At 34.1% G+C, this 21,587-nt stretch overlaps 1 protein-coding gene across 1 annotated transcript in view; it reads left to right on the top strand.

The window, feature by feature from the left end:
* LRRK2 (leucine rich repeat kinase 2) overlaps nt 1–21,587 on the top strand; it is a 155,047-nt gene that overhangs the window by 61,021 nt on the left and 72,439 nt on the right. The window contains exons 20-30 of the mRNA XM_053557282.1: nt 455–643; nt 6,536–6,654; nt 7,530–7,599; nt 8,108–8,325; nt 11,267–11,517; nt 11,784–11,932; nt 15,475–15,568; nt 16,895–17,081; nt 18,188–18,369; nt 19,995–20,224; nt 20,945–21,072. Of these exons, the coding sequence (XP_053413257.1) occupies nt 455–643; nt 6,536–6,654; nt 7,530–7,599; nt 8,108–8,325; nt 11,267–11,517; nt 11,784–11,932; nt 15,475–15,568; nt 16,895–17,081; nt 18,188–18,369; nt 19,995–20,224; nt 20,945–21,072 (1,817 nt within the window). The remainder of the gene's footprint in view (nt 1–454; nt 644–6,535; nt 6,655–7,529; nt 7,600–8,107; nt 8,326–11,266; nt 11,518–11,783; nt 11,933–15,474; nt 15,569–16,894; nt 17,082–18,187; nt 18,370–19,994; nt 20,225–20,944; nt 21,073–21,587) is intronic.

Genomic DNA, 21,587 nt, shown 5'->3' with positions numbered 1-21,587 from the left:
TGACTTGCCCAGCAAAGTTTCTAAAAATAAATATATCATTTAGTTAGCATCTCACATGTTCTAAGCATCGTGCTAAACATTTTCTATGCATCTTTTTTTACTTTCTTCCATCACCCCATGCTGTATACATCCCCCCTTCATTTTCCAGGTGAAGACACTGATCCATAGGGAGTTAATTTAACTTGCATATGACGTTACTGTGATTTGAACACAGGCCTGTCAACCTTCAAAGTCCAGGCCTTTCATACAAATTAAATATTGTCATCTACATCAAAGCTCCGTGTAAATTGTTATTTTGTTTAATTTAATTTGCCACTATTGTAAAGTGACTGGAAGGAAAAAACCATAAAGTTCTACAGAAGCATGAGAATAGACACATAGAAGGAACTTTGGTATGATATATATTTTTATTTGCATAATTGTTGACTTTCAAGCTGCTGGCCTCTCTTTTTAGATATAGGATCCACCCTGGCGAGAATGGTGCTCAGACATCAGATGAGAAGTTCTGTGGAAGAAGGAGCAGCCTCGGGAAGCGACAGGAATTTTCCTGAAGATGTCCTGGATAAACTCGATGAATGGACCTTCATTCCTGACTCTTCTGTGGATAGTGTGTTTGCTCAAAGTGATGACCTGGATAGTGAAGGTACTTATTAGAAAAAATAATTCCCTCTGTGTTTTTACTTACACACTGGCATTGAACAATAGGAACTGGAGCAAAAACCTGATATAATTCATTTGGAAAAACCTGGGTATAAGGGTGTTTGTTGTCAGGAGACAATTATGCTTACTAACTCCAGTTTAAAAAATGAAAAGACTCACAACAAGTGTCTGTGTGCTAAGTGTTATGCTGACTCATTGGTTAACAGTGACGACTGCAGCCTAAAAGTCCAACTCAGACTGGAATTGGATTCCATGTCTGTCATTGACTTGATCCTTTTGTGACTTGTGTCAGCCCCTGAACCTTGTTGATGGTAGCGATCCCAATCTGGCAAATGTATACGTATGAATTAGAGAAAATGTATGTGGAGTTTCTGGGATGGTGTTTGGCAAATAGAAATGCTTAATAATTTTGGGCGGTGCCTGTGGCTCAGTCAGTAAGGCGCCGGCCCCATATGCTGAGGGTGGCGGGTTCAAACCCAGCCCCGGCTGAACTGCAACCAAAAAAAAAAAAAATAGCTGGGCGTTGTGGCGGGCACCTGTAGTCCCAGCTACTCGGGAGGCTGAGGCAAGAGAATCGCTTAAGCCCAGGAGTTGGAGGTTGCTGTGAGCTGTGTGATGCCATGGCACTCTACTGAGGGCCATAAAGTGAGACTCTGTCTCTACAAAAAAATAAAAAGAAATGCTTAATAATTTTTACCTTATTATGGTTAAAAAATAATATTAATTTTTTAATAACTCATCTGAGTTAACTTTAAAAAATTAATTTGGCAAGATATAGAATGACAATTATTAGGGCTGACATATTTAACACATGCAGTTTGGTAAAAATGGGGCAAGAGGCTTTTTTATTAACATAGTATGACTGAAAACTTTGGGTCATAGAATAAAGGTATTTGAGACAGGAAAAAGTAAGAGTCTAAGCTGATTTATGGCAAGTCCAAGTCATTTTAAAAATTAAGCATATTTAGATATAGTTTATGTAAAATAAAATGCATTCACTCTAACTCCGCATTTCCATATGCTTTGAAAATTTATATGTCTATGTAGTGATCATTGCTATCAAGTTGTGCAACATTTTTGTCATCCCAAAAGTTCCTCTAAAGTCTTTGAACAGAAAAATGTCCCTCTCTCTGTGGCCTCTGGAAATCACTTATTTGTTTTCCACCACTATGGATTAAATTAGTGTTTTCTCTAGTTTTTTACAAATGGAATTACACAGTGTGGACTTTTCTGTGTCTGGCTGTTTTCTGAAGTGGTTGTACTACTTTATACTTCCACGAACAGCACGTGAGAATTCTGATTGTTCTGTATCCTTGTCAACACTTAGTATTGTCAGTTGGTTTAATTTTAGCCATTCTAGTGGAGGTGTAATCCTAACTCACTCGAGTTTAATTTTCAGTCCTCTGATGACTAATGATATGGAGGATATTATCATGTTCTTATTCCTAGTCATACAATTTCTTTGTGAAATATCTGTTCAAATATTTTCTTTTCAAGAGGGCTGTTGTCTTATTATTGTAGTACAAGAGTTCTTTATATGTTCTAGATAGAACTTGTGACAGATACATGTTTGCAAATATTTTTTCCCAGTCGTAACTTGTCTTCTCATTTTATTTAATGGTATTTTTCCAAGAGCAGAGGTTTTACATTTTGCTGAAGTATAGTTTTTCAGTTTTTTTCTTTTGTGGTGTGTGATTCTTTCTATCTCATTTAAAGAACATTTTACTAGCCCAAATTTATGGGTATTTTCTCCTAAGTTTCTATATTTTTACATTTAGGTCCATAACCACCTTACTGTGATTTTTGTGTATAATGTCAATGAAGAGTTGACAGTTATTTTTTTTTTTTTTTGGTATGGATATCTAGTTGTTCCAGCATTATTTGCTGAAAATACTATAGTTCCTCAATGAATTAATGGCAACTTTGTTAAATTTAATTGACCATATAGATATGGTTCTTTTTTAGCATTACTTATTCTGTGCCACTGATATATACCTTAATCTTATGCTAATACCATAAGATTATTATGGTAATAATAATCATTCTTATGGAATAATCTTGATTATTCTAGCTTAATAGTAGGTCTAGAATTCAGGCAGTGTAAGTCCTCTGGTGTTTTTCAAAGTTATTCCTACTAGACTAGGTTATTTGCATTTCCATAAACGTTTTTAATCAGCTAATTGTATGCTGGTATTTTAAATGAATTAAATCTATATATAGACTTAACATAGAATTAATTTAAAAATTTATTTCCAATGTTTTATATTATAGAATTAATAACTAAACAATATGTGAAACTTGGTAAACGGTCTGTGAAGCTAGTGAATGATGCCCCATGATTATATCAATGTACACAGCTATGATTTAATTAAAAAAATAATAATTAAACAATAATTTATGTAAATTAAATCTATCAGTTAATTTGAGGGAATTAATATATTCATTATGAGTCTTTTGATATAAATGTGGTATATATTTCCATTGATTTGTCCTTTATAATTCTTTCAATGGTATTTGTATTGCGTGTTTCCTAATACAATTGTGAATGGTGTTGTATTTTAATTTCTATTTCCTGTAGATCACTGATGACACATAGAAATACAATTGATTAATTTGCATTAACTTTGCTGAACTCACTTATGACTTCTAGTCGTTTTTGTAGATGCCATAGATTTTTAATGTTCACAACTATGCCATTTGCTGAATGCAGAAGATCTGCTGGTTCTCTTCTAATCTGTATATCTTTTTTTCTTGTTTTATTGCACTGGCTAGGACCTCCAGTACTATGTTGAATAGAAGTGGTAAGAGTGGGCGTCATTCCCTGGTTCTCAAACTTATGGGGAAAGCATTCAGTCTCTCACCCTTAAGTATGAGATTAACTGTAGTTTTTCACGGATGCCCTTCATCAGGTTGAGGAAGCTACTTCCCAGTCATCATTTTCTGAACCTTGTTATCATTACCAGGTGTTGGAAAATACTCTTCAGCATCCGTTGAAATAGTCATAACTTCCCCCTTCATTTTGTATATTAACAAACATTAGGTCAATTACATTGATTGATTTTCTAATGTTAAGAAACTAAACTTGCATTCCTGAGGTAAATCTCACTTGGTTATTGTGTACTATCCCTTTTGTGTAGTATTGAATTTTATTTTCTAAAACTTTAAGGTGTTTGCATCTATGAGGGATATTGCCCTGTAGTTTCATTTGTTCTTATAATTTTAACAGTAATACTGGCCTCTTGAAATGAGTTGGGAAACATTTCTAATTCTATTTTCTGAAAGAGTTCATAGAGAGTTATTATTTCCTTCTTAAATGTTTGATAGCATTCACCGGCAAAGACTGTCTAGGTTTGGAATTATTATTATATTTTTTTTGAGAGGGAAGATTTTAAATTGTAAACTTAATAACTTTAATAGACTTATAGTTATTTTGATTTTCTTTTACTTATTAAGTCAGTGACTTGTAACTTTCAAGGAATATGTCATTTCACTTACACTGCCAAATTTATTTAATGTTTAATGTTATTTATAACAATGTTCTGTTGTTTTATTAATGTTTGAAGGATCTGTAGTGATACCATCTTTTACTCTTGACTATGGTAATTTGTGTCTTTTCTTCTTTTTTTCTTATTCATTCTAGCTTAAGGTTTATCAATTTTATTAATCTTTTCAAAGAATCAGATTTTTGTTTCATTGATTTTTTTTTCTGTTGTTTGGGCCTTTTTCATTGATTTTTTTTTTCTGTTTTTTATCATTTGCTTTTCTATCTTTTAAATTCGTCTCTTCTTTTATAGATTCTTGACTTGGGAGTTTAGAACACTGATTCTTAGACCTTTCTTATTTGATAGTATAAAGATTTAAGGCTGCACATGTCCTACTAAACACTACTTTTACCACATTTCAGAATTTGTATGTGTTCTATTTTCATTAAATTTTTAAATTTTTCTATTTTTTTTGTTACCTCTTTGATTCATGAGTTATTTAGAAGCATGCCATTTATTTTCCAAACATCTGGAGATTTTTCTGGATAACTTTCTGTTGTTGGTTTTACTCTTTTTTGATGGTTGGACAGCCTACCCTGATGCTTTCTGTTCTTTTACATTTATTGAAACATGCTTTGTGCACTGTTGCATGGTCTGTGTTACTGATGTTCCACGTGCAACTGAAAAGAAAGTGTATTTGCCTGTCATTGGGTCAAGTCCATTAAGTCAAATTATTTGGTCATTTTCAAGTTTTCTATGTCTTTACTGATTTTTCACTCGACTTGTATTTGAAAAAGAAATGTTGACATTGTAAATGTGGGGTTGTTCATTCTCCTTTGAGTTCTTTTAGTTCATGCTTTGAATATTTTGCTCTATGATTGGGTTCACGAGCATTAAGAATTATAATATTTTGATGAATTATCGTCTTTGTGTTATTGTAGCTAGTATTCTTTGCTTCTTCTGGAAGAATTCCCTTTTACATTTCTTGCAGTGCCTATCTACCAGAAACCCTTACACAGATTGCTAGAGTTCTTTATCCATAACTGCCCCAGAACTGCCAGCTACCTCAGTCCTCATGAATGTTGATCTCCATTTGCTCATACCAGGAAAGCTACCAAACTTTGTTTAAATTTCTTCTCCATCTGTCTGTGGCCCTTAGATTGTCTCAAGGCAGAAGGCAGGGCGATCATAGGGCTGGAATATTTTGTTTCCCTTCTTTCTGGCATCCCATAGTTCTGTGCTATCTGTTACCCAATGTCTGAATCCAGTTGTTTAATATATTTGTGCAATTTTCTTATTTATGGGAGTAGGCTATGTTCTTGCTTTTTACTACATCATGCCTGAAAGAACTCTCTTCAAGTATTTTTAAGAAAAACATTAGAAATGTTAAAATAAAATTATTATAAAATGCACTATGTTACTTGTACAAATAATGTGCTAATAGACCTTTTATAAATGTGTAAAGTGGGGCAATTATGAAAATTTCATAATCTTTATAAGATATACAAATGTAATTAAATTATGAATTCTATTTTATAAAAATTCCTAAGGATAAAAATAAATTATAGAATTAGTTAAATTTGAATAATCAACCAGGCAGGATGCGTTTGTATCAAGATTGATACTAAACATTATAAAGTTGATTTATGGATATGTAGAATTTACTACTTCTTTTTGATACAATTCTGTTTCCAAGATAAAGAGTTGTTGAATTTAAAATCTTATAAACAATTTTTCACAAATGCACCTACATTATTTACTTAATATGATATATTTGTTAAGCCTAATTTTCTTAAAAATTTATTATTTTTAATGTTCTTCTGATCCCTTATAACGCAAACAGTTATTGCCAGCTAAACTTGTGTTTATTTATATAAAAGAAACCCTATAAAAGAAACCATGAAATATGAAATTCAAATTAGAGATATTCTCAAGATTGTTGAATGTTAAATAATTTAAATGTCATTTATTTAAAGTAAGACTTGAAAATTTTATGAGAAAAATTCAGAGAAACAGAAAGGAGTAACATTGTGTATGAACTTTCTCTGTTTTCTATGCACGTATGTATTTGTTACAGCATGTGTAATCTTTCATTTATTTGGCTTTTTGCTACTAGACTATGAGCTCCTTGGAGGCATGGATTTTTCTTTCTTTGTCATTATCTGCCATTTACTGGGTGTCTAGTCTGTGAAAGCCATTTGATAAATATTTATGGATGAAAAAAATGGAGTTGAGTTTTTAAAGCGAAAACCCAACATGGCTTCTCATTTCTATTTTAAAGATGCTACATTCCTTTAAGAAAAATATGTTTAATCTTCCATCATTGAACTAATGTACTAGCATCCATGCTTGAATAATACTTACCTACATGTTATTTTATCATTTCAAAATAGGAAGTGAAGGCTCATTTCTTGTGAAAAAGAAATCAAATTCAATTAGTGTAGGAGAATTTTACCGAGACCATGCGTTGCAACGTTGTTCTCCAAATTTGCAAAGGCATTCTAATTCGCTGGTAAGTTAAATTAGGATTATGTTCTGTGTTTTGCTGCTGATACTCTCTTGATAACTGAAATTTGTACCGCAGCCAGGAGTGGTTGGTAAAGAATTCCCGGATGTATGAAAACTATTGCATGAAAACTCTGTGTATATAGTTTTCATTTATGTATGTAAACACATTTGACATAAATTATGTTGCATTCATATTTGTAGTCCTTTGAGCATGCACAGTAAGAATTTGGGGCTGGTACATACTGATTGAATATATTTCAGCATGGTTTCCCCATTCTTTCTTTTCAGAGCCCCTTGTCTGAAAAGAGCCCAGGCTAGGTCTGTGCCTACTGGTATGTGGTCTTATTAAGACTTTGGCTAGAAATATTAGAGTAATTTCTCAGTAACCAGTTAGGAGTCTGAAGGAAAATGAGCAAGATGGAGTAGCACAGTAAATTTGTTCATCAAAACATATTTTTATGTATCATTTAATTTCTAGAAACCATTATTATTTCAACCTCTCATATGTTTAGAATATAGGGAGAACTCTGGCATATATACATGAGGAGTTTAGTAATTCTAGTTGGGGAAATTAGGAGCCACTATATTTTCAGGTTCACTTTGAAACATCTGTGCTAACCTGTGCTTTAATTTTGATCAGAGTTCAGTCCTTAAAAATATGAGAGTTATTTTATGTTAATTCTAGATCTTAAAATGGGCAAAAGGAATGACTATAAAGTGAATAGTTTAAAGTAGGTCTTGCTGATTTTCACCCCCATAATTATAAATACTACTCATCGTCATTAAAATTTCATGTTTGTTTCTGTATAAAAATGTCCTCCTCTCCAAAAATAAAAAAAGAGAGCAGTTTTATTATCCACATCATTATTTGTTTAATAGGGGCCCATTTTTGATAATGAAGATTTACTGAAGAGAAAAAGAAAAATACTGTCTTCAGATGATTCACTCAGTAAGTATTTGGAAGTAATCATAAGTAGATGTTTTGGGCAGGGTACAATGCTTTGTTAAATTTCCTTTAATCGTTCAAATTTTCTTGGCGCCAATTTCATTTTACATAATCTTCGTATGTATTTCTTTAATGATATCACAGACTATAGAGAAATAAATAAAATATAGATTTAAAAATTACCTTTTATGAATATTATGGACACTTTGATCTTTTTATGAGTTCTCTGAAATGTAAATACATGGTACCACCCCTACCAATGCTACTCTTCACCCTTTTCTCTGTTTTTTTTTTTTTTTTAAATACCACTTGTACCAGCTGATTAAATATTTTTAATTTACTGTTCATTTTTGCTCATGGAATGAAAACTCCACAGTTTGGTTTCTACTGAAACATCAGTGTCTTAAGATAACTTGATGCTAGTAGGTACTTAGTAAATATTTACCAAGTGAATTGATTTAACTTAACAATTTAACTTGCTTATTTTTCCATTGTGTGTTTGTGGCAAAAGGGTCATCAAAACTTCAATCTCATATGAGACAGTCAGACAGCATTTCTTCCCTGGCTTCTGAGAGAGAATATATTACATCCCTAGACCTTTCAGCAAATGAACTGAGAGATATTGATGCCCTAAGCCACAAGTGCTGTCTAAGTGGTCACTTGGAGCATCTCGAAAAGCTGGAGCTTCACCAGAATGCACTCACGAGCTTTCCGCCACAGCTGTGTGAAGTAAGGTTAATTCATTCTTGTAACTTTCAGTACATTTGAAGAGCTTTTGCATTTGTCTCTAACTTGCATGGCTAAATCTTTCAAAAGAGGGTTTTATTTTTGTGCCATTGGAGAATAATTTCCCTTGGTCTTCTGGTTTTTGTACAGGTATCTAGTCTGTTTGGAAACATCTTTGAGGGCAGGTAATGGAAAGAGATCTGATTAGAAAAAAATTCTAGGTTCTGTCTTAATACATGTTAAAGCCTTTAAAGTCTATATTGATGATGACTTTGGTTATTTAATTCTCGTAAGCAGCTTAAATTATTTAAATTAAATAAGATGGGCTAAATTTGAGCTGGTTTGGTAACACTGGCTCTGACTTATCTACCAGCTGTGTGACAATAAGAACTCATCACTCTGCCCATTCTAAGCCTTTATTTTCTCATCTATAAAATACAGAGATTCAACTGAATTATCACTGTGGCAATTTTTCTGTCACATTTTAAAATTAAACACAGAGATTGAATTTTTTCCTTGAAGTTTCTATCTTGTAATAATTAAAGTGTAATATAGTTTGTTAATAATGAATATGTATTGTGGATATGAATAGTTTTTAAAGCCAAATAAAATATTACGACAAATTAAAATTATCTTAATACAAATGTTTAAATTTTTAAGCTAAATTCTTAGACTGCATTGTAAAGTGTGACAAAGAATTATACCTGCCTTTAAAAAAACAAACTAGTTTTCTTGCAAATATATTCTCTTTTTCTAATCTATAAAGTGTCATAATTTTGAGATTTTTTAAAAGCAATGTTACATAAATTTTCAGTATATTTAAGTTGCATCTTTTCCCTAAAGTTTATGTGTCTAGAGGCAGAAGAAAGCAAGGTGATCCTTTGTCTATCCCCATTCCCATGTCTACAACTCGTCCTCTCTCTTTCACCTCTTTGCCTGGCTAACTCCTCAACGTCACTCATCTCTCAGTTTATTTTTTATTTCATTCTATTCTATTCTATTCTATTCTATTCTATTCTATTCTATTCTATTCTATTCTATTCTATTCTATTCCATTGAGGCAGAGTCCTGCTGTGTCATCTTGGCTGGAGTACAATGGGACAATCATAGCTCATTGCAACCTTAAACCCCTACTTAAGCTTTGAAAGTGCTGGGACTATGGGTACACACAAACATGCCCACAGTTTTCTTTTTGTTGTTTGTTTGTTTTTTCATTTTATGTAGAAAGAAGGTCTCACTATGTTGCCCCACCTGTTCCCAAACTCCTAGCCCAGAGCCATCCTCCAGCCTCTGCCTGTCAAAGTGCTGGGATTACAAGCATGAACCACTTGCACCTGGCTCCAGTCTCAGTTTAAATGTCATGTCCTCACCCTCTGCTTCTCTTTTCTCCTCTACCCTCCAGCTGAGCTATCCACCTGGTTTACACGTGCATAGCACCTAATGTCTTTCCCCCCAATTCTCACTCGTAAAATTGGATTTAATGCACGTTGCCCTCACTGAACTGTGGACTCCTTGAGGACAGGAATTGTTTTAACCTAGGAAGAGCTGATGCACAGTGAAGCCTCAGTAGATACTTAATTTGAATTAATTTGGGTAGGAATTGACGGCTGACTCTTGGTAAGCCTTCAGTAAATATTTGTTAAATGAGTAAGTAGAAGAATTGCAGAATTTGGTATAGCTGAAACAAATGGAATTTGAAGAGACTACAGCAAAACGCCATACACAAGTGTTCAGGCATTCGCTCCATGACTGGACCCGCTCAGAACCTTCTTGTGGGGAAATTTCAAAATGGCATCACTAGATGGCACCTTTCTTTGTTACTGCCTAAAGGGTCTCAATTGTTCTTTCAACAAGAAAATCTCCTGATTAAACCTTAGGAAGAAATAATTTTAAAATCTTTCCTTCTGAATAAGTTGGTGGGATCTGACATAAAGGTAGGAGTTTTGAAACAACTTCTGAGGTGAAGAGTCATTAGTAAACCTCTGTAATCAAACATCAAACTCTTTAGAATTCCTTGTGGGAATGAATATACTGATAGAGAGGGGGATGGAGAAGTGATTATCTTTGGTATTTTAGCTCTTGGACAGTAATGTATACCTAAGATTTTAAAAATTGATATGACATGTAGACGGAGTTGTGCTATTATCATTGTAAAATTAGAAATTGCTTAAAAATAAAAAAATGGAGATTTGAAATAAAAAGTTCCATAAAAAGGGGGAGGTTCTGGCTGGGCACAGTGGCTCATGCCTATAATCTTAGGAAGCTGAAATAGGAGGATCTCTTGAGCTAGAAGTTTGAGACCAGCTTGAACAACATAATAAGACCCCAAATTATTTGTCTGTGGTGATGAGCACCTGAAGTCCCAGCTGTATGGGAGGCTGACACAGGAGGATTTCTTGAGCCCAGTAATTTGAGGTTTTGGTAAGCTATGATGATGCCACTGCACTCTAGCCTGGGCAACTGAGTGAGACCCTGTCTCAAACAAACAAACAAAGAGGTTCTAAAATGAAACGTGTCATGTGTGACTACTTTTACAATAAATCTCATAAATATTAAAATGTGAAGCAATTTCTAAAAGAGTGTTTAACAGTGTATTCCCAATATTATATTATACTGCTTATCTTTAAATTATTAAGTCAAATATTTGTTGAGGCCTATTTTGCTTTTGAAATAGTTTACAAAAAATCTAAATGAAACTTTAAACCTTATTTTTGTGTGCTGGCTTCGGACAGTCTGTATATTGTATTTTTCCTAGTTCTTCTCATGAGATTGCAGAAATGGTTGGGCTAGCCAGTACACTGAAATTCTGTTATGGATTGTATTAACAATATTTTTGAAGATCCTTGATGGTTTTAGTTATCAGAGGTATGGAAGACAGAAATATTAGCTAGACTTAAGTTGCTTAGATCATCCATTTGAGAATTTTAAAATATTATCTTTTCAGACACTCAAGTGTTTGACACATTTGGACTTGCACAGTAATAAATTTACATCATTTCCCTCTTACTTGTTGAAAATGAATTGTATCACCAACCTTGATGTCTCTCGAAATGACATTGGACCCTCAGTAGTTTTAGATCCTGCGGTGAAATGTTCAACCCTGAAACAATTTAACCTGTCATATAACCAACTGTCTTCTGTTCCTGAGAACCTTGCCGAAGTGATAGAGAAACTGGAACTGCTCATTTTAGAAGGGTAAGAAAGGATTCATTAACGACGGAAGGATTTCTTAAATATATCAAGGTTGACAAATAGTGCTAACATTTCTATGACAATGCATTTCAAACAATAATAAGAGACTGGGGCAATTAATATTACTTCTATCAATTAACCTAAATTTTACAACTAATCCTAAAATTAATAAATCTTCAATGCTATTCTTTGAAAGCAAATTATTTTGATTTTTTTTTAAAGCATATAAGTTGATGCATTTAATCCTCTGGTTTTGTCTCTTGTGATAGAAATAAAATATCAGAGATTAGTTCTCCCTTGAGCCTGAAAGAACTGAAGATTTTAAACCTTAATAAAAACAACATTTCATCCCTATCAGAGAACTTTCTTGAAGCTTGTCCTAATGTGGAAAGTTTCAGTGCCAGAATGAATTTCCTTGGTAAGTGTTCCGTATAGGTGAACTCCTAACCAGGTCAGTACAAGATGAGTCATGTATAATCATTTGAGATGGGGATTTAAAGGTGGTGTTTTAGTTTAAATATTATGCTGGAGTTTTCAAAATGAAATTAGCAGGTTGGCAATAAAAAAAAAAATGCTATCAAACCATGAAAAGACACGGGGGAACTTAAGTGCTTTGTGATGTGAAAGAAACCAATCTGACAAGGCTACATACATTTGATTCCAACAGTATGATGTTCTAGAAAAGGCAAAACTATGGGGAAATTAAAAAGATCAGTGGCTGCCAGAGGTTAGCGGGGAGAGATAGATGAATAGGCAGAGCCCAGAGGAGTTTTTGGGCATTGAAACTATTCTGTATGATACTGCGATGGTGGATTCGTGTCATTATACCTTTGTCAAAATCCATAGCATGTACAACATAACAAATGAGCTGTGGACTTTAGGTGACAATATTGGCTCATCAAGGTAACATGTGCCAATCTAATGTATTTAAGTTGTTAATAATGGGGGAAACTGTGTGGGGAGGTGATGGTGAGGGGAGAAGTAGTGTAGGGGGACTTTGTACTTTCTGATCCATTTTTCTATAAGCGAAAGCAACTCTAAAAATTAGTCTACAATTTTTTAAAAAGTTAGCAAATTGTTATTGTCATAGGCTAAAATGACAGTTAGCTGGCCTACAAATAGTCATTCTACTGTGGTTCATTTTAGTCTGTTAAAAAATGCATACGGCTGTCTGAGCTAGGTGAAGCATCTTTATACTGAATGCTGAGTATCATGCTTAGATTTCTTCAGCAGTTTTTTTTTGGTATTGTATGTGCAATTACTATTATTGCTATTGTTTTTAGAAGTAAAATTAATCATTAAACAGTTTTCAAATTAGTCAATTTAATGTGTATTCCTTCATCGCTTGCTTTTTGCAAGATATATGTATTCCAATAATACACAAGATGGCCATCACTTCCATTGAAAGTTATGGAATAACTAAGTTCTCTTAGTGTGTGAGATGATACAGGGAATGAAGCTCATTTGCAGCCTATCTGAATATTCCAACATTAAGGAACAAAATACTTTCGTGGTAATAAACAGGTATTCTGCGTATTTTATTTCCCTTAATAGAGACCTGACTTAGTAAAATAATTTTTAGTACTGTTTTAGAGCAGAATATAGTTTGTCTACGTATTTAAAAGATTTTAGTTTTTCAGAACTTTCAGAAACTAATAATGATAAAAGCCATGTTAATTTGCATAGTGTGGTTCTCCTTTATCTCTCCTTCCTTTTATCCTACCCTCCTGAATATTGACCATATTCTTACCATGAGCTTAAAATTGGAGACAGAGTGATTCACTTACTAGTGAGCAAAGCCAAGCCTGTCTCTGTCCTTAAGGAATTGTAATTAAGTTCAGAAGATAGACAAGCATGAAATGATGATGGAGTAGGCAGCGCCTCTCGCTCCAAGGGGTAGGGTACCGGCCCTATACGCCAGCAGTGGTGGGTTCAAACCCAGCCCCGGCCAAAAACCACACACACAAAAAAGAAATGATGATGGCATAAATAAGTATAATTCTATGTTGTACTAAATGCTGTGGGAAAGTTTCAGGATGCTGTGAGGGAACCTCAGGGGCTTGGATTCAGACTGCGGAGTCAGGGAAGCCATGCCTGTGATATTTAAGTTGGCTCTAGAAAGAAGAACATTCCCAAGGACCTTGAGGCTTGTTCATGGTCAATGTGCCAGTTGAATCTCACAAAAATTCTGTGAATCCTAGTAAATGTGGAATGTAAAGGTCTTAGCAAAATAACTAAGAAAATGCTACAAAAGCTACGTTAACTAATGTGATGAAAATGTGTCAAACGATCTATGAACCAAGTGTATGGTGCCCCACGATCATACTAATGTACACAGCTATGGTTTAATAAAAATAAATAAATTTAAAAAAATAAATTAAAAAAAAATTCTGTAGGGTAGGATAAATATGACCTCTGCCTAACTGCAGAAACTGAAGCCCTTATATGCCGCACCCACGGCACCACAGCCGTAGTGAGCAGAAGTGTATAAGTACTTGCATAAGTTTCACAATGAATTTGCAGCTGCATACTTCACCCGTGGTGTGCCAGACTGTCATTCCTGCGCCGACCTCTCAACTTTCCTCGTTCCTTCTCCCTGCTTTCCCTCGGACTGGAGCCCACCGACTGGGTGGTCCGCGGCACTTATATTTTTGTGTAACATGATAAGGGGAATGCCTTTAATTAACTAGTTGTAAAAGTTTTGATATACCTCAGCTCAAAAATCCATTTATTTTGCACTACCCAACCTTAATGGTTTGAGAAGTGATCTTGCATTTCAGAAGATGTCCCACAGAGGTGACATTTGAGCAGGACCACTAACTACGAAAAATAATCTCATGTGACATTAAGTTTCAGTTCTTTCATCTTATGAATGTTTTCCATATAGCATCTGGACCTCAAAACTGTTGATTCTTAAGGGGAGAATCATTTATTTTGCCAGTGGGTGAGGTATAATATGTAGCTTTCTGCTTCTCAGGAAGACAGCTTCTAGCCATGTCCTGGAACATTTTGACCCTTGAAAATTTTCTAAAGAAAGCATAACCCACATTTTTGACAAATGCTAAGAGATAATTTTTCAAGCCACTTTCAGAAGATCATAGATTTGTAGATTTCTATAAAATCTCAGAGTTCATCTTGTTTAGCTATACTATTTTATGGATGAAAAATAAAAGGCTATATTAATTGCTTAGTTTTACAAGTTGTGTTCAACAGAATTTTATTCCTTGGAGGAACCTCATATTGTAGTTCCCTCTTGAAAAATTCATAAAACATGCCAGAATATTGTGAACTTTTGATATTTTACTTTATTTTATTGGGAACTCTGAGGTATTTTACTTTATTTCTCAATCTACGGTCGGATGATTAAAGAATACTTTTATTAACATCCATTATTATCCCATAGAACACTCTTTATGAGATAGTACCGTAAAGAATTTGTAATCTTATACTACATTGTAAATTAATAAAGTGTTCCAAAGTGCTTTGTTGTAATGAGTTAGAGCAGTAATTTGAGTTAATCTAGAATATATCTTAAATAATAACATCTCATGTAATTTGAAATGAATATTCTAATAATTTCTGCTTTGTACAAATGGTGGGTAAATATATTTAGATAATTGTTCAGCTTTCATATTAAAAGAGTTTGATGGGCAGCGCCTGTGGCTCAAAGGGGTAGGGTGCTGGTCCCATATGCCGGAGGTGGTGGGTTCAAACCCAGCCCCGGCCAAAAACCACAAAAAAAAAAAAAAAAAAAGAGTTTGATAAGTACGGCATGCTGTTTTATTGTTTGGTGACAATATTGAGGATATAACCGATAAAGTTGGACTTTTAAAAATATTTTCAGGATGAAATTAAGTGGCATATCATTTGTAGCTGTTCTTATTTTTGAATTTAATGGACATCTACTTGAATCTAGATTAAAATGATTAAACTGTCTGTTTCATTTTTATTTTCTTTAAGCTGCCATGCCTTTCTTGCCTTCGTCCATGACAAGCTTAAAATTATCTCAAAACAAATTTACGCGTGTTCCAGAAGCAATTTTAAATCTTCCACAGTAAGTTTATTGTTATTTTAATTTTGAAACCACATGAGCTAAAACAGAACCTTTAGAAAGATAGTTTCATTTTGAACATATAAAAGTAATTGATTTCTAAACCTATTCAGCTTAATGTCTTTATGTATATAAATGTTTGATTTTCACTATACAAAAAAAACTAACTCATTAGTTGGACTTTAAAGCTTTATATTAATTTAGTGGGCTGTTGTAGAAAAACACTTTAAGATTGTTTAATTAATTACTGCATCATTGTAACTCTCCAATTTTAATTACTCTCAGAGATTGATATGTTGCCAAGCTTTGAAATTATGCTTAAATTATATTTGTGTGAAATTGTTGGTGAAACTTAAGATGATTTACGTAGTTCCAGGTTTTAGGCATTTTGGGGTAATTTCATGAAAAGCAAAAGCTTCCTATTTACAGATTCAGGAATCAATAAGATTTTGAGGTGGTGTCATCTTCAATACCATTTTTTTTTTTTAATTTTCATTTTTTAGAGACGGGATCTCACTCTGTTGCCCAGGATAGAATGTAGTGACATGATCATAGCTCAGCCTCAAACTCCTGAGCTTAAGAGCTCCACCTACCTCAGCCTCCTGAATAGCTGGGACTACAGGTGCTTGCCACCAGGTCCAGCTAATTTTTCTTATTTCTCATAGAGAACAGGGTCTTGCTGTATTATTCCACTGGTCTCAAACTCCTGGTTCAAATGATCCTCCTACCTTGACCTCCTCAAATCCTGGGACTACAGGCATGCACCACTGGGCCTGTCCTTAAATACCATTCTAACTGTCTTATACTTCATACATGAAATTCATAAATATGCATGTGCAAATATATACTTAGTTAGGCAAATGATACTTAACTCTAATTTAGCCATAGAGGTGTCAGACGCTGTTTTAACTGCTATACAGTGGATCATCTCTTTGATCTTCTTAATAACCTGTAAGATAGCTGCTGTTATCTCCACTTTATAGGAGCTGGAACAACTTGCCCACAGGATTAGTTCTTTTAAGCTGGTGGTTCAACTGTAGACTCTCAATTCACGTGCATTTTCATATGGCAACTATATTAGTTTTAAAGTTAGGCCTTATCCTTATTCTGGAGAAAATTACTTGCAAGGTTATCTCAAGTACCCTGTTTCCCCGAAAATAAGACAGTGTCTTGTTTTAAGGTGTGCTCCCAAAGATGCGCTAGGTCTTATTTTCAGGAGACATCTTTCCTGTAAGTAGGTCTTATTTTCGGAGGATGTCTTATTTTGGGGGAAACAGGGTATGTGGTAAATACTCGTTTGGTTTTCATCGTGACATTGTATTCCTTTAGCTTACGGTCTTTAGATATGAGCCACAATGACATCCAGTATCTGCCGGGGCCTGTACACTGGAAATCTCTGAACTTAAGGGAACTCTTGTTTAGCTATAATCAGATCAGCATCTTGGACTTGAGTGAAAAAGCACATGCATGGTCTAGAGTGGAGAAACTACATCTTTCTCATAATAAACTGAAAGAGGTGAGACGTTGTCTTTGAAATTGTTGCTGGTTTGTAAATCTGCTTCATAATGTGCTTTATCACACATTATCATTTTAAAAATCTGTTATTTTATCGTTCTTGCTTTTTGAGTAAGATGTAAGCCTATCCTATGGTGAGTGGGTATAGTAACATAGCTTAATTTTCTTAAAAAATCCACTTTTGTGCTGTATTTTTGAAGACTCACGTGTGTATATATGTACACATTTAATTGTGATTGTTTGCTTTAAGGGTGTCGTTGTATCACCGAGTCTCTGATCTCTTAGCAAACTCAGATGTTCTGTATTCCTCAACTTGTTGCTGGCTCTCACACTACATCATTTTTTCAGCTCTTTCCCACATTCTTTCATTTCTGCGTTTTACCATGCTCCCCTTCACCCTCCCGGAGCAGCTTTCTTTGCTTTGCTTCGTTCTCTCTATTACAAATCTGAGATTGACTATCCATTTTTCTCAGAAAATATTTTTTTGCAAGTTCAAGGCTGTTGTTTATAAAACCTCAAAAGAATTAAGTATCTGATAGTGTGAGGTTCAGAAAAAACTGTAAACACTTTTTGTACCTGATTTTTTGCTGTCAAATGAATGGTTTCTATAATAAATGTAATGTATACTGGTTAAAAACTTGGGAGAGAAAAAAAAATCACTGTAATGAGGATGCCCCCTAAAATAGAAACATTTAGTTATATTTTAAGAACACAGTGTTGCATGCAAGTTAGCAGGGACTACATCTTCTTGGCTTCACTGAAGAACCTGGGCAGTGTGAGGGAACAGAACCCAGCCACAGATAAGGGATAACTGTTAATAGCATCTTTTAATGTCGGGAGGAGATCAAGTGTTTTATTTGGGGATATATAATTTTTAAAGATTATAAGTGACTGGCATAGATTGTTTGGGGCTGAGTTCTTCATATGTGTGTTTTTATATTTTTAAATACATCCTGAAAACTTACGACAAAAGTCTTTGGAAAATTTTAGGGCCTGTTGCAGGGTTGTGCAAGTCGTGATGGAATCTATGAGCACTTCACCCCGTTCCTTGGCAGCCGCGTTTCTTCCTTCCCACCAACAGGTTTTGCCCTTTTCTATTTCGTTAAGATTCCTCCTGAGATTGGCTGTCTTGAAAATCTGACATCTCTCGATGTTAGTTACAACTTGGAACTGAGATCCTTTCCCAATGAAATGGGAAAATTGAGCAAAATATGGGATCTTCCTTTGGATGAACTGCGTCTTAATTTTGATTTTAAACATATAGGATGTAAAGCCAAAGACATCATAAGGTTAGATCATTATTATTTCCATTTGTTTTTATTCAATTTGTTTCCAATTTCCTGTGTTACTTTGATGGATATATAGTTATAATTTAGAGAAAATAGAAATAGTCCTATTTAACATTTGTAACTAAGGTGTTATTTGCCTTTCTGTTAATGCGTGTGTTTCTATGGTGCCACAGCAAAGGTTTTTCATTCCTCTGAGCCAGCAGTTCTCAACCTGTGGGTCGCAACTCACTGTGCCAATGGTTTAACATAGTTTATATCTCTCTATACGTCATATTTTTGATAACATTTTAAATCTATTATTTTAAAAGTGGTTTTGTTTATTCACCTATGGCACTTCCGATTAGTTTCTCATCTGCCTAAGTTCTCTTAATTTATATGTAACTTTTTGTCTTGTTTTATGAGGAAGGATTTGGTTTTCTGAACTCCTGCCCTTGACTTAATTTAAAGAAAAGAATTTGTTTCCTTCTGTGCTAAACATGAGTACCCCTGATCTTACATGATCATTTCCCATGGTTTTTCCCAATAGAAACTCAAGAAGATCTTCATATAAAAAATTGGTTCAGTTCTTACTAAACATTTAGTAGAACTAGTTTTCAATATATTATGCTATTATATTATCAAGGCAGGATATTACTAAATATTTTAAAACGTGGTTTGATATTTTTAGAAAAAACAGAAGACTTGGAGCAGTTTAGACACTGTAAGCATCATTTACTCTTTTAAGAATGACTTTTATTGAAGAGAGGCGCATTCTTGATCAATAAATAAATCAAGAAAAATAATATTGTATCATCAGAAATGTTGGTCAGATTTCCATTACATATAAGAATGGGTCAGTCAATGTTTCCTAAAATTCAGTTATGATTTAGTTTGTTCCTCTAATTTTTAGTTGTAGCAACAGTTTAGCATATCTATCTATACCCATCATATTTTTGATAACATTTTAAATCTACCAATATTTTAAAAGTGAATTTGTTTAGCCACCTATAGCACTCCTAATTAGTTTTAGTTATTTTTACATTAGGAATAGCAACCTATTAACATTTGCTAATAGTTTATATGTATTTATTTACACTGTAACCAATATCATTTTATATCCCTATATTAATACCATATGTACGTGTACATAATATATATACCATATTTAATATGAATATAAATATACATACATATATAATATAGTCACTATGACTCCTTAGTAGAATTAATGTAACAGTTTACCTATATATGTACTTTGGTTCTATATCACATGGATTTTGTAAAGTTTTATACTTTATGATTTTTAGGGTTTTATTTATACCATTTAAAGAAATTCCCCCCCCCCCACCATATACATATATTGCATTCTAACGGTATTGCAAACACAATTTGGCATTCTGATTATTTCTGGTGATAGTGTAACATTTCCTTATATTTGGCGATGCTACCAAACAACATTGACTACACTCAAATCACTAACACAATATATGCATTGAAAGTCATCTACACTGTTAGTTATATGTACTATGCATTCTTTTGCTATACTACATTAAAATACTATATTTTAAACTATTTAATGCGTAAGAAGAACTACCTAAGTTTCAAGTATACTGTTAAGCAGTTTATTATTATCTTTCAAATACCAGGTTTCTTCAACAGAGGTTAAAGAAGGCTGTGCCCTATAACCGAATGAAACTCATGATTGTGGGAAATACTGGGAGTGGTAAAACCACCTTATTGCAGCAATTAATGAAAACCAAGAAGTCAGATCTTGGAATGCAGAGTGCCACCGTTGGCATAGATGTGAAAGACTGGCCTATCCAAATAAGAGGAAAAAAGAAGAAAGACCTCATTCTAAATGTGTGGGATTTTGCGGGTATTTATTTCTCTAGAATTTTTAAATTAACTTTGACCTTTTGTTTAGAATAGGGATTCAAGAACTGAGTTTTCTGTTCCAGTGTCCGAAGAGCTGGTAGGTTATGTAGAATTATGCCACAGTTACTCATTTCTAATTTTACTCTGGGGCCAACAGAGTGGAGAAGTACATGGAGGGAAATGTTAAGAACAATTCATTCTGTGGCAGCTGAGTGAAGCTAAGTTACTTGGTTGTTAGCTGGCACAGAAGCTAAAGGTTGCCAATCCCTAGTAAAAACCCAGGATAGCCCTCTAAAGATTTTCTGCTGATTGTTTTTGTAGAATGCTGAATAAGAAATAGCATTACTCCCACCACCTCAAATTTTTTTAGAATAGATTCTTTTTTTCTTTTCTTTTCTTTTTTTCAAGACGGTCTCTCTCTATTGCCTGGGCCAGAGAGATATGGCATCAGCCTAGCTCACAGCAACCTCACCTTCCGGGGCTCAAGTGATTCTCTTGCCTCAGCCTCCTGAGTAGCTGGGACTGTTGGCCCCCACCCCCCTGTTTGGCTAATATTTCCTTTTTTAGTAGGGACAGGGTCTTGTTCTTGCTTGGGGTAGTCTTGAACTCCAGATCTCAAGTGATCCTCCAAGTCTCAGCCTCCCAGAGTGCTAGGATTACAGGCATGATAAGAAAAGATTCTGGCCAGAAGACTAAAAATAAGCCTCCAATGTTTATTTAGGTCGTGAGGAATTCTACAGTACTCACCCCCATTTTATGACCCAGCGAGCATTGTACCTTGCCGTCTATGACCTCAGCAAAGGACAGGCTGAAGTGGATGCCATGAAGCCTTGGCTCTTCAATATCAAGGTGATCTTTCTAATCATTAGAAATAGAAAATAATTCTAGGTTTTGTTTTTTTTTATGTGTTTTTGTAAGGTAATTTATTTTGGCAAACAGTTTCAAATAATTTCTTAAAAGAAAATTAAAAGTGCTAAAATTTTGAGTTGGGAAATTTTCAGAGTAATTAAGTCTTGACATGAAAATAGTGCGTTCTATATTGGTGATTGCTGTTGGTACCTGAAACATTTTATACTGTAAAACTTGAAAAATATATATGTCAACTATTTTGTGATTATATTATTTCTTAAATGAAATATACATTTCACTAATTAAAACAAACTATACAAAAGAAAAGCAGTCTGTACATCTGTAACTACGTCTTCAGTAGCCATTTAGTGCAAAGTCCCTCAGATTTTACCCTTTAAGGGGTCCCAGATTACTATGCTCTTATGTCTGGAATCTCCTTTCTGTCATTTTTCTGCGTTTCCTTTGTCTGTTATGCTTTTAGCCATTCTTTCAAATGCCATGGCTTTTTAGAATGG

The sequence above is a fragment of the Nycticebus coucang genome, chromosome 12 (genome assembly GCF_027406575.1).
Source record: "Nycticebus coucang isolate mNycCou1 chromosome 12, mNycCou1.pri, whole genome shotgun sequence".
Classification (NCBI taxonomy): Eukaryota; Metazoa; Chordata; class Mammalia; order Primates; family Lorisidae; genus Nycticebus; species Nycticebus coucang.
This window is presented reverse-complemented; position numbering and strand designations above follow the sequence as displayed.